Source organism: Tenrec ecaudatus, chromosome 1 (assembly GCF_050624435.1).
Source record: "Tenrec ecaudatus isolate mTenEca1 chromosome 1, mTenEca1.hap1, whole genome shotgun sequence".
Taxonomy (NCBI): Eukaryota; Metazoa; Chordata; class Mammalia; order Afrosoricida; family Tenrecidae; genus Tenrec; species Tenrec ecaudatus.
This window is the reverse complement of record NC_134530.1, coordinates 68,714,510-68,728,130: the sequence shown is the minus strand read 5'-3', so window position 1 is coordinate 68,728,130 and position 13,621 is coordinate 68,714,510. Positions and strand designations below refer to the sequence as shown.

At 50.9% G+C, this 13,621-nt stretch overlaps 1 protein-coding gene across 3 annotated transcripts in view; it reads right to left on the bottom strand.

Annotated features, from left to right (window-relative positions):
• The window catches only part of ST3GAL3 (ST3 beta-galactoside alpha-2,3-sialyltransferase 3), a 239,393-nt gene that overhangs the window by 77,219 nt on the left and 148,553 nt on the right, over positions 1-13,621 (bottom strand). For all 3 annotated transcript variants that reach the window (XM_075555119.1, XM_075555100.1, XM_075555110.1), the window contains one exon: positions 2,565-2,657. In XM_075555119.1, the coding sequence (XP_075411234.1) occupies positions 2,565-2,657 (93 nt within the window). The remainder of the gene's footprint in view (positions 1-2,564; positions 2,658-13,621) is intronic.

Here is a 13,621-nt window from a genome sequence, read left to right as displayed (position 1 = left end):
GTAGGTGTAGTAGAGTCTAAGGACTGGGGGTAGGTGTAGTAGAGTCTAAGGACTGAGGGGAGGTGTAGTAGAGTCTAAGGACTGAGGGGTAGGTGTAGTAGAGTCTAAGGACTGGGGGTAGGTGTAGTAGAGTCTAAGGACTGAGGGGAGGTGTAGTAGAGTCTAAGGACTGAGGGGTAAGTGTAGTAGAGTCTAAGGACTGGGGGTGGGTGTAGTAGAGTCTAAGGACTGAGGGTAGGTGTAGTAGAGTCTAAGGGCTGGGGGTGGGTGTAGTAGAGTCTAAGGACTGAGGGGAGGTGTAGTAGAGTCTAAGGACTGAGCATAGGTGTAGTAGAGTCTAAGGACTGAGGGGTGGGTGTAGTAGAGTCTAAGGACTGGGAGGTAGGTGTAGTAGAGTCTAAGGACTGGGGGTAGGTGTAGTAGAGTCTAAGGACTGAGGGGGAGGTGTAATAGAGTCTAAGGACTGAGGGGTGGGTATAGTAGAGTCTAAGGACTGGCGGTAGGTGTGGTAGAGTCTAAGGACTGGCGGTAGGTGTAGTCGAGTCTAAGGACTGAGGGGTAGATGTAGTAGAGTCTAAGGACTGAGGGGGAGGTGTAGTAGAGTCTAAGGACTGGGGGTAGGTGTAGTAGAGTCTAAGGACTGGGGGTAGGTGTAGTAGAGTCTAAGGACTGAGGGGGAGGTGTAGTAGAGTCTAAGGACTGAGGGGGAGGTGTAGTAGAGTCTAAGGACTGAGGGGGAGGTGTAGTAGAGTCTAAGGACTGAGGGGTGGGTATAGTAGAGTCTAAGGACTGGCGGTAGGTATGGTAGAGTCTAAGGACTGGGGGTAGGTGTAGTAGAGTCTAAGGACTGGGGGTAGGTGTAGTAGAGTCTAAGGACTGAGGGGTAGGTGTAGTAGAGTCTAAGGACTGGGGGTAGGTGTAGTAGAGTCTAAGGACTGGGGGTAGGTGTAGTAGAGTCTAAGGACTGAGGGGTAGGTGTAGTAGAGTCTAAGGACTAAGGGGGAGGTGTAGTAGAGTCTAAGGACTGAGGGGGAGGTGTAGTAGAGTCTAAGGACTGAGGGGTGGGTATAGTAGAGTCTAAGGACTGGCGGTAGGTGTGGTAGAGTCTAAGGACTGGCGGTAGGTGTAGTCGAGTCTAAGGACTGAGGGGTAGATGTAGTAGAGTCTAAGGACTGGGGGTAGGTGTAGTAGAGTCTAAGGACTGAGGGGTAGGTGTAGTAGAGTCTAAGGACTGAGGGGGAGGTGTAATAGAGTCTAAGGACTGAGGGGTGGGTATAGTAGAGTCTAAGGACTGGCGGTAGTGTGGTAGAGTCTAAGGACTGGCGGTAGGTGTAGTCGAGTCTAAGGACTGAGGGGTAGATGTAGTAGAGTCTAAGGACTGGGGGTAGGTGTAGTAGAGTCTAAGGACTGGGGGTAGGTGTAGTAGAGTCTAAGGACTGGGGGTAGGTGTAGTAGAGCCTAAGGACTGAGGGGGAGGTGTAGTAGAGTCTAAGGACTGAGGGGGAGGTGTAGTAGAGTCTAAGGACTGAGGGGGAGGTGTAGTAGAGTCTAAGGACTGAGGGGTGGGTATAGTAGAGTCTAAGGACTGGCGGTAGGTATGGTAGAGTCTAAGGACTGGGGGTAGGTGTAGTAGAGTCTAAGGACTGGGGGTAGGTGTAGTAGAGTCTAAGGACTGAGGGGTAGGTGTAGTAGAGTCTAAGGACTGGGGGTAGGTGTAGTAGAGTCTAAGGACTGGGGGTAGGTGTAGTAGAGTCTAAGGACTGAGGGGTAGGTGTAGTAGAGTCTAAGGACTGAGGGGGAGGTGTAGTAGAGTCTAAGGACTGAGGGGGAGGTGTAGTAGAGTCTAAGGACTGAGGGGTGGGTATAGTAGAGTCTAAGGACTGGCGGTAGGTGTGGTAGAGTCTAAGGACTGGCGGTAGGTGTAGTCGAGTCTAAGGACTGAGGGGTAGATGTAGTAGAGTCTAAGGACTGGGGGTAGGTGTAGTAGAGTCTAAGGACTGAGGGGTAGGTGTAGTAGAGTCTAAGGACTAAGGGGGAGGTGTAGTAGAGTCTAAGGACTGAGGGGGAGGTGTAGTAGAGTCTAAGGACTGAGGGGTGGGTATAGTAGAGTCTAAGGACTGGCGGTAGGTGTGGTAGAGTCTAAGGACTGGCGGTAGGTGTAGTCGAGTCTAAGGACTGAGGGGTAGGTGTAGTAGAGTCTAAGGACTGAGGGGGAGGTGTAGTAGAGTCTAAGGACTGAGGGGGAGGTGTAGTAGAGTCTAAGGACTGAGGGGTAGGTGTAGTAGAGTCTAAGGACTGACGGTAGGTGTGGTAGAGTCTAAGGACTGGCGGTAGGTGTAGTTGAGTCTAAGGACTGAGGGGTAGATGTAGTAGAGTCTAAGGACTGGCGGTAGGTGTGGTAGAGTCAAGGACTGAGCGTAGGTGTAGTAGTGAGGGAGTGGGCCCGGGACGGGAACAACTGTAAGCACAGGGCTTCCCAGCTTGAGGAGGTGGAAGGAAGTCACCGTGGGGTAGGGTTTCTGGCGCGGGGCCACGGGCCCGGCTGTCCACACAGTTGTACTTACCGGGGGAAGACGGCGGTCATCAGGGCTGAGGCGTAGCCAGGCTTACACGTGCCCTCTGAGAAGTTGGCGTACTTGGTAGCTAACTCAGCAGGCCTACAGGGAGAGAAAGACAGTAAGCGGGTGCAAGGCAAGGACATGCAGCGGGCGTTGACTCAGGAAGAGTTATAGATGCTTACATCCCACATGTTTACATCCCAAGAGTTGTAGATGCTTATATCCCAGGAAGAGTTGTAGATGCTCACCCCAATCACCAGTCCTTACGGCTCTTTTCCACAGCAGAGTGTGAAAAGTAAACCCTATGCGAATAGGTGGATCAGCAAGCGCGGCTCTGAAGCGGAGTTTGGTAAAAGGAACTCGCTGAGTTCCACACAGGCTGTTTGCAGCAAGCCTGACGTCAGGGACATCAGAAACTCCATCCAGGCTCCCAAATGGCCGGTGGAGCATGGAGAACTACAGCAAAGAGAGGCTCTGGCTCTGGTCTTTACCTGGGTACCATCCTTTCAACCTTCCTGCGAGGTCCCTGCACCCCCAACCTTCTCAGTGCACGACTAGGGCTACGGACACGGCCACCAGACACGGGCGGAGGGAGTGCTGGTCTTCTGTTTCTCTGCTTGGTATGTCCTTCCGTGTCCTCCACCTGGCTCATGCCGACTGGGCTTCAAACTAAGCTCAGATGTCAACTGCACTGGCATTTCCTCCGTGCCCTCCAGACTGGGCCAAGTGCCTCCTCTGAGCTCCCGGTCCCCAGCATCCCGCACTCTCCCCTGTCAGCACCCCCACTGTGCTGTCACTGTTGGTGGTGCGTCTACCTGCTGAACTGAAGACTGCTGGAGGCGGAGCTGGTCTCACTGAACCGTGGACTCGGGACCTTGCTACGGACACCTCCCCATCTTATTGGGGGATCTTAACAACTCTTGTTACAATCCACACACCAATTGTATCCGACAGGTTAGTGTCTCGGTCTTTTCTTGACACTTATTTTCCACTGAGTCCTCAGGATCAGCTCCTTTTCCCCCTCCCCACATAGATTGTAGATTAGCTCTTATTTTCTGAAGGGACAAGCCGGCCCTGACTGGATGTGAAGACAGGGAGACCTCATGAGGCCCATGGGGCAGAGACTGCGCGTTAGCCCTTGCTTTGGTGCTTTGTGACTACAGTCAGGTCATCTCACGTCTCTGGGTTTCCATGTCTTACGTGTTCCTTGTGAGGCCGGGCTCACTGGCCTTTCCCTAAAGTCTCTGGCCTGTGCTGTCTAGAGAAAACCCCAAGTGCAGCTCAGGACACAGTGGGCTCAGTTGCCCGGGAGACCCTGCACCCCGAGCCCAGGACGGCTGCCAGTTCCAAGTCCCAAACTCCCGTCCCCATGCTTGGGCCTGAGGCCAATGCTGGGACGCTCAGCTGTTGCGTTGTGCTGGGGTCTTTCTGCACGTCCTCTCTCAAGGCTGACTTCTGCGGGGTGAAGGGGAGGTATGTCTGTATTGGGTAGCCAGAAATGCCAATATTGTGTGTCTTGTCTAATTTATGCCTGTGCCCCTGTGAGTAATTGCATAATACAGAGTGATGTCCCATTGGATTCGGACAAACTCATTTATACCCAGGTGTAATTTCCAGAAATCTGAACTTTAAAGCCGTTCCTACCAACGAAATTAAAAGCCTGAAATGCAAATACAAATGCAAATACTGAGTGACACATGTCAAGGTGCTGGGACTGTATTTGCTAAGCAAAAGAGTCAAAGGTTTTAACTAGAATAAAAATATCTTCTAAGGAAAACAACTGTTTTAGAAATTCAACACACACACACACACCCCTCTGAACATCCAGGAAAGCGCCAACTGCTCTGTGGGAGAGAGAGGCGTCTGTCTCCTGTAAACAGCCCCCGTCTAAGAGATCGGCAGCAGCAGATCCACTTTGCTGTGTGAGTCGGCAGACTTGATGGCAGTGGATTTAGTTTGGAGTTTTTATTCTTTGGAAGGAGGTCTAGTGGGACAATGGCTAAGGGCTAGGCCACTAAATGAAAGGCTGGCTGTTTTCACCCACCCAGCAGCGCGGCAGAAGAAAAGACGTGGTGATCTGGTCCCACAGACAACAGTCTAGGAAGCTCCATGAGCAGATAGACGAGGGGCTACCCACCCCCTCCAAAAAAAAAAAAAGTAATGTTTTTTCAAAGCTATGTAAATTTTTTTTTACAAAACAACCTTATCATCTTCAAAGTACTCTCCATTAATACACTTAATACATTTGTCAAATCTGCAATTCCATCCTCCCGCCCCACACACACACATTCTACACTTAGAAACATTTTTCAAACTCATTTGCTTGTATGGCTGACAGGACTTCGTGTGTGTGTGTGTGTTTGAGGGTAAGTAAAAAATATATTGTTTCAAAATCAGAAACCTCTATTCAGCCGAAATATCAAAACGGGAAGCACTGTTTCTCAGTATATCCTTCATCTAGGTCAACTTCCCTCGTTTTTTATTTACCTCCTCTATGGTTGTCAAATTGCTGTCCTTTCATGTCCCTCTTCATTTGTGGAAACAAAAAGAAGTCACACGGAGTGAGGTCAGGTGAGTAAGGTGTATGGGGTAGGAGACATGCTGTTTTTTGCCAAAATGTCGCACACTGAGATGGCTTCATGAGCAGGTGCATTGCCGTGGTGGCAAAACCAGTCACATCTGACACAAATGAGGCTTTTTTGGGTAGCATATTAGTACACAGTCTTTTTAGAACCTCTAATTTAACCATCTGACACGATGGAACGAATCCAAATGCACTACGAGTCCAGTTGACATTTTCATCTGTTTGGGAAGCTGATCCACGTCCAGAATGAGGTTTGCCATCAATCAACATTTCACCTTTTCTGAAACAGAACCACGTGTACACTTGAGTTTTACCCACAGCGCTGCCCTTGGAAGCTGCGTTCAAGATCCAAGTTTCTGGGCATTTCTCCTGAGCAGGAAACAAAATTTCACAGCCACATGCTGTTCTCTTAAATTGGCCTACACACACACACACACACACACACACACACACACACACACACACACACACACACACACACAGATTCGAGGGAAACTGCTTTCACGAAAAAGTTCACTGTGACCAGAGAGACCGTTCCCAGGTGACGCCACTGGGTGCACTAACTAAGAGCGAGTTGCTTGGTGCTTGCCTAGCGGGAAAATACAGACTCTGAACGCTCCACCCAGCGGGAGCCGTTTTCTGTTTTTTTTGGGTACCCCTTTGTACTCTGTCCTACAGGGGCACTAGGAGTCAGAATCCACTGGTGGCATACAATAACATCTTTGTCTCTCAATCGCCCTACTATCTGCTTGTCCATCTTGAACTATGAGTTCCTGTGGTCTTTCTGGATTCCAGAAAGTTTCACGCACACAAAGTTGAAGGACATGACAGCCGCCCTTCTTAAGCCCGCGAATTGCAGAAATGAATGCCCAATAATAGGCAGACCTTGGGCTACATCGTTCCTCTCGCTAGTTCATCCCATCAACTTTTGGCAAGATGCTTCAAGAACAAGGGCAATGGGCCAGTCCAGGGCCCAAGGGCTCAGGTAGTCTATAGTGGAGAAGGTGGAGCAATGGACAAGTGGGGGCACAGGGACACCAGAACCCAGCAGGAAAGGCACAGGCAGGAGAAGTCATTACCGAATTAAAATGCCTTAGAAATGGCCTCCTGAGGGGTCCCACGAGGGATGAATAGGGGGAGTGTTACGGATTCTGAGTCATGCAGCCGCCTGGGACCTCTGGGGCAGTTGGCGGTCAAAGCCACCAGGATTCACAGCGGCCAACTCCCTCAGGCCAGAATAGCTAGTTTCTCTAGGACACTCACTCTAAATGCCAGGAGGCCCCCCAGATGTCTGATCAAATCATTCAGCCCTTGTTCTTCTCCCACTCTGCAGCTGCTCTTTCATGTGGGGAGTCTTTGCGTTTCAACCAGTAAGAGCACCCATTGTCCACAAACGTGACTTCCAGGCGCCGGGGGTGAAGAGTACACCACTGTACTCTCAAGGGGAAATCCAGATGGACAGACTGGACTCCCACGAGGGAAACCAGCCGTGCCGCCTCACTCAGGAGCCCTGGGTCTAAGGAAACAGACTGAGCAGAGGCACTGGAATCAGAAACTGTCACAGAGGACACTGAGACAAGGGGGAAGCCTGACCCTCAGATTCCTCATCTGCAAACAGAAACATAAGCCCTGCAGGTCTCCTGAGGATTTGATGAGAAAGCATAGTTGGAGGGGCTGCTGATGGAGGACAACCCCATGTACATGCAAGATGAGGTGGCGGCTGCAGGCAGCTGGGGGCGTTGGACTCCTGGCGGAAGTTGGGGTTCATAAAGGAGTCACCAAATGACTCCTGGTGGAGGCAGGTTGTGCCGACGCGTTGGGAGGAACAACACCTGGGAGACGAGGAGTGGCAGGCACTGCATGAGACCAAAAGGAGGAATGGGTGACCCAGAAAAACACTCAGCAGAGAGCGTGACGTCCCAGCGCCCAAGGGAAGAAAGTGTCTCCTATGCAGTGACCAATCGTCTACACGGAGGGGAGCGTGGGTGCAGGGTGGTGTGGCCGGAGGACCGACGGCTGGGTGAGGTCCTGAAGAGCACTGATCCCGGCTGACCGTGAGCAGAGCTGCTTCACCGACTGCAGGGCGGAACGGAGGGGAAGAGTGGGAGGCATGGAATTCGACTGCTCTCTGAGGAGTTTTCCTATCAGAGGCGACAGAGAAGTGGGGCAACACCTGGAAGGGAGAAGTAGGACAGAGAGAGAGTGGGAGACCTGGCACGCTGTGACCAGTGATCTCATTTCTAGAACCCTCCAGGAGGTGAAGGAACTCTGGCGGCACTGTGAGGTGAGCGTTGGGGCGGCTACCCACAAGGTTGGCGGTTCAAACTTACCGGCAGCTCTGTGGGAGAAAGTGGATGCTTTCTACTCCCATAGAGATTCACAGGCTTGGGTTGCCAAGTGCAGTAGTTACAGAATCTGGTTCAACTTGCAAAGGGTGGAGTCTAGCCTGTCAATCAGGTCGCAGCTTGATGACCTCAGTTGTGAGGTGCAAATGGAGATAAAAAGCTCACTGGAGGCCAGACACACACCCCGCCTCCCTGCCAGACATTCCTGTTGACAAACCACAGGGGGCTATGCATGATATTGGAGACCCACGCCACTGCTCAGGTCCTTCCACCGCCACTGGATCTAAGACTTCTCACGCACTGGCCTGTGATCTTCCTGCATTCGGCTTTATTGCGTGACTGTGTGAGTCTAAAGAGGAATTTATGGACCGGCGTCGAAACATATGGGATAATGTTGGATTTAGGGACTTGATCTGGACTGGGCTGGGATGTTTTCTTAATGTGCAGTTGCTCTTTGATATAAAGCTTCTCTTGTACGCATTTGAGCGTCTCCCTGGATTTGCTTCTCTAGTCCACCGGGACTAACACACTACGAGTTGGAATTGGAATCTAGCTTAGCTCCCTAACATCCCACATGCTGATGGAGTGAGGTGGCATCCGAGGCACTTGTGACAATAAAGTAAAACCACTCTCGACGACACCTGACGACTCGTAGCTAGTAACTGTTCGTTTCCACTCAGACAAATGCACCCGCTCCAGCAGTCGGACGACGCGGAGATGGCTGTGTTGGCGCAGGGCCAGGACCCGGGGCGCCCTCGCACCACTCATCGGCATCACCCGCTCCATTCTTTCTTACAAAGGTGTGCTTCTACCGTCACTAGAGATTTGCTTCTGGAACATTTCCATTTTAGCGTCAGCCCCCTTGAAACAGCCTTTATAAAAAACCCAAACCCCGATGCCATGGCGTTGATGTCCACTCATAAGCAACCCTATAGCACTACTCCCGTGGGTGTCTGAGCTGGTAACTCTTTACGGGAGTAGAAAGCCCCATCTGCCTCCCTTGGAGCGGCTGGTGGTTTCCAACTGTCGACCCTGAGGACTGCAGCCTAATGCATAACCACTACGCCCCGGTGCCTCCATAAAAACTCTCAAATCCCAAGGCGGGCAATTTCCATCTTACTGTCCCCTAACATTGTCCCGTCTCCATTATCGCAAACCTGCTGGCTCTTCTTGCATGATCATTAGTTGGTTCCCCACCTACCCCATTGGGGATGCGCTTATTCATTTCATCTGGGCATCGCTGATCCTTGCTCTTCCTAGCGGTTCCACCGCAGGCCTGGCCTTCTAGACAGCTTCGACCAGGCGCGACCATCCATGGTAAACTCTGCAGCACTGCCGAACACCTGCTACCACCCGCAGAGGGAGAAGAGGCTCTGCTTGACCTGGCCCATCTAGACTGGTGTGGCATATTCAGATCCCAGAGCCCTGCCTCGCTGCCCTTTGCTGTTGGTACCGCAGTAGGTTCTAATCCACTCAGGTCATTTTCCTGTTGGAGCACTGATTATGGAACTGACGTGACTGCAGTCCATCTTTTTCGCCAAAAACCAACCCCATAGCCAGTGGGTGGGTGCTGACTCAGAGAGACCCTGGCTGGGTTTTGAAGGACTGTCTGTGTTCAAGGGAGCAGGCAGCCTGCACTTCCTCCCAAGGAGTGTCTGCTGGGTTTGAACTGGAGACCTTGTGGATAGGCGCCCAGACCCTAGCCCAAAGCATCACCGGGCTCTTATCCTCCTCCCAGGGCCTGGTCATTCTACCCCAGACTGGCTGCGAGGGGGCTTCCCTGAGTTCGTGCAAACACTTCGCCAGCACTGCACCAGGAATTACTTATAACTGCTTTGATCCAGCTTTGTGTCTACACTTAGTTTCTTTATAAGCACGTGTGAAAAGAACGAGAAAAATAACATTTATTGGGCATAACCCACTAGGCAGTAAGCCTAATTAGCTAGTCTAGCTTTGAACAATGCCCTCAGGCCCAGGTACACGGGCATGAGTTGGCGTGGCTGAAGGTGTGCTGTTTTATAATTAGACCATAAAACTTTGAACAAGCAAAAGAACATGACTTGTTGCTGTTGTTGTCAGGTGCCAGTGAGTTGGTTCTGACCCACAGAGACCCTGAGAACAACGAACACGAAACCCTGCCCTGCCTGGTCCTGCTCCACCGTCACCCGGTCCTGCGCTGGAGCCCACTGCTGCGGCCGCTGTGTCCATCCGCCTCCTGGAGGGCCGTTCCCTTTTGAGCCCCCCCACTGTACTAAGCATGATGTGCTGCTCAGGGCCTGGTCTCTCCTGACAACATGTCCAAAGCATGTAAGGTGAAGGAGTCGCCCATCCTGGCCTCTAAGGAGCACTCTGGCCTGACTTCGTCCAAGACAGGTCGGTTTGTCCTTTAGCAGTCCGTATTCTCCCCAGCTCCATATTCTCCCCAGCTCCACCATGCACATGCACTGACTCATCCTCTGTCTCCCTTTTTCAATGTTCAACTCTCACGTGCACATGAGGCAACTGAAAATCCCGTAGCGTGGCCAGGCGCACATGACCAGAGAGCCAATTACAACGTACAGATTCTTGCACACAAAATGTGTACAAATTGTTGAATGTAAAACTGGTGATCTGCTTTGTAAACCTTCCCCTAAATCACAATAAAGCATTTGAAAAAATAAGTAAATAATAAAAATAAAATGCTCCTTTACCCACCATGGTCTTTGCATCCACATCACATGCCTGCAGAAGCTAGACCACGGAAAAGGAATGCCAAAGTGGAATGGATGTGGCCAGCCTGCATGAGGCTCAGCCGCCAGATCTGAGAGCCAGTGGCAGCTTGCGGTGATGGAGCACAGTGCCATTTATCAGCATAAATACCCGGGGCTGGGAAACGGAAGAGACAAGAGCTACACTGTTTCCACACAAACAAGTTCCTGAGGGCCACTGCACTGTGAGGAGTAACAACTCTGCTATCTTCTTGTGGTGACGGCTTTCTAATTAGAAACACACACACACACACACACACACACACACACACACACACACACACACACACACACACGAGTTCCTGGGCCTGAACAGAAAGAGGTGGTGCCTGGATACTATGCAGAACGTTCCTGTCTACCAATCAGACAATAAACAAACACAGAAGCGGCTCTTCTCCACTTGTAAGGCTTGCGAGGTGCTGGGGAGTCACCTCTGGCTCACAGTGCTCCCACAGGTCACAGAAGGGAACGCCGGCCGGCGCGGTGCCATTGGGAGCACAGCAGGGGTGCCGCAGCCACTGGTCAATGCGGCTCATCCCAAGTCTTCTTTTTCACCGGTCTTCTTCACCAGGCAGGAGATCTTCCTTCGGAGATGGCTCCCTCCTGGTAACAACCAAAGTATGTGAAATGAAGCCTCGCATCCTTGCTTCCGGGGAGCGTGCTGGCCGTCTCTCCTCCAAGGTGGATTTGTTTTTGGGGGGCAGTTCATGGCGGAATCAGCATTCTCCGCCAACTCCACAAAGCAAATGCCGCATCCTCTCTGGCCTTCCTTTTCCGTGGTCTAGCTTCTGCACACACGTGCTGTCAATGAAAGACCATGGCAGGTAAGGGAGCATTCTAGTATATTATGCACTTTTTTTTCTTTTTCAAACGCTTTATTGTGAATTAGATGGAGGTTTACTGCGCAGATCACCAGTTCTACATTCCACAATTTCTGTGCATTTTGTCTCCACTTGCCCGCTGCAGTGCTGTGGGTGTGCCACCGGTCCCCTCACTTGCTCCTGCTATTTCCCGTTTCCAGCTCTCCTGAATGCTGCTGTCCAGTAAACCTTACAGGGCGGACGAGTTTACCATTTGCGTGAATTCAGTTTCAGACCTGGGGAAGATGGAGCACCATAGCAGCAGGGTTGTCAGCTGTCACCTCCGAGCGGTAAGGCTGGTCTCTTTCAGGGCTGAGTTTCGTTCCACACTCCCCCTCACTCTATCCGGGCCTTCCAATGTGATTCTTTCCCGAGCAGCCAGGCCCCACCTCATGCTCCGGGCTCAGCACTGGGGAGACGGATGTTTGCATGATCCCATTTGGACTGCTTCCCTATGTCTCTCAAGTTCCATCACTTTTTTCTTCTAGAATCTAGAGCAGTGGTTCTCAATCTTCCTAATGCCTTTCATACCGTTCCTCATGTGGTGGTGACCCCTGAACCATAACATGATTTTCGTTGCTACTTCATCACTGTCATTTTGCTACTGTTATGAATCGGGTGATCCCTGTGAAAGGATCGTTCCATGCCCCCCCCCAAGGGTCGCGACCCCAGGTTGAGAACCGCTGCTCTAGCTGGAGACCGACCACATCAGATGGCTGCTCATGGCTCTGGAGGCCTCAGCTGCTCCTTGCTCAAGAAGGACGGAGGGTGCTGTTGTGCCAGTAGACTTGGATGTCCCTCGAGACTCTAACTTTGCCGTCTGTGTGCTCCATTACATTCACGGACATATCTGCAGCAAAGATCAATACACGCATACAAATGATCTCTGTCAAATCCCTCTATATTTGTGGGTATACTTTCACCCACACCGTTTCTTTCTCCTGGTAATAGTGAGCGCCCTCATTTGAAACCTAACAGTACGGTAAAGCTTTGGAAGTATTCTGTATTCCTTGTTCGCATGGTCTCACTCCAACACGGACCTCATTTACATTATTAGCAAGCCATCCATCCCCTTGGTGCTCCACACACACCTCATTTGCATAGTTTCAAGCACTCGTTTTGTGGGAGTTGCAAGAGTACTGTGAGAAAGGTCAAGCAGAGATGATGAGTCACATATTAAGACATTACATCTTTATAAAATATATTTTTTAATTATGGATAAGGAAAAGATATAAGTAGTCCAGCATATAATATCAGGAAACTTCATGGGTTCAAAAATTTAAAGACCATTAAGTGAAAAACTAGAGACAGGGCTAAAAACCAAAAAACAAACTAGATTGTAAAAAATGCACTACCTATACCTCAATATGATTTGAAAGAAACTACAAAAAAGATACTCAAATATATATTTTTGTTTGTAAAGGTATCATAATACAGAACTTTGAGAATCAAAAGGGGAAAACCATGCCAGCATCTTCACATAACTATTCCTACGTTCTCCAGGAGCTGTGATGCCAGACTGAGATGGATGATCGGCCTGAAGACAGGCTGGAAGGCTGTAACCCTCTGGGTCTCAGCTGTCACATCAGAATCACCTGGGGAAATGTTAAACATTAAGGTTCCCGCCTCTCTCTTAGTTCACGGAATCAGCATGTCAGGGTGGGAAGTCCTAGGTCAGCACGCTCCTAGGTGTAGGGAGGGACCTGTAGGAACCTCGGAGGCAAGTTCACTTTTGGTACCAACCATCCTAGGAAGACGAGAATTCCTGAGGCAGGAAAAAGAATCTTTCAGAGGTGTGGTTCTCACCTTGATTGCATCCCAGTCACCTGTTGGGGCTGACTTACGGATACCCGAACAGAACATGACCCAGTCCCGCGCCAGACTCACAATCGCTGTTGGATGAGTTCTCAATATGCAATCTAGGTGTGCGTCTGCCGACACAGTATCCGGATTGCTAAGTGCCTAGCGAGCGGCAGGGAGGATGGCGGGACATGGGCGCCGACGAGGAGTGCGTTTGGAAACTGAGCGTGGTGCAGATAGCGCAGATCTTACTAGGAACGAATGAACTGTGTGAGATGAGAAGGGTGTGCCAATAAGAGGATTTTGAAAACGGCTGTCCTGCTCGAGAGCGCGTCCCTGCAGCGACCGGGTCGATTCAGCTTCTCGAGAACCTGCCTCGCTTTCACGGACCTTCCAACCGCGAGGCCCTGTTCAGGGACTGTTCTCTTGGGATAACAAGCCCGCAGTATGTGAGACGCACTTTTGCCATCCCTGATTCTGGCTGCACTTCTTCCAAGGCAGACTGGTTTGCTCTGGTGGCAGTCCATGGGACTTTGCAATACTCCAGACCATAACCCAAACCCATCGAGTCTTCCTCTGTCTTCCTGATTCAATGTCCAACTTTCACACGCAGACGAGGGGACTGAAAATACTGTGGGGTTTGGGTCAGGCCTTAGACCTACCTTAGTGGTCCAAGCAAGATGAAATCTTCAACAACTTCACTATTTTCTTCACTTATCACCATGTT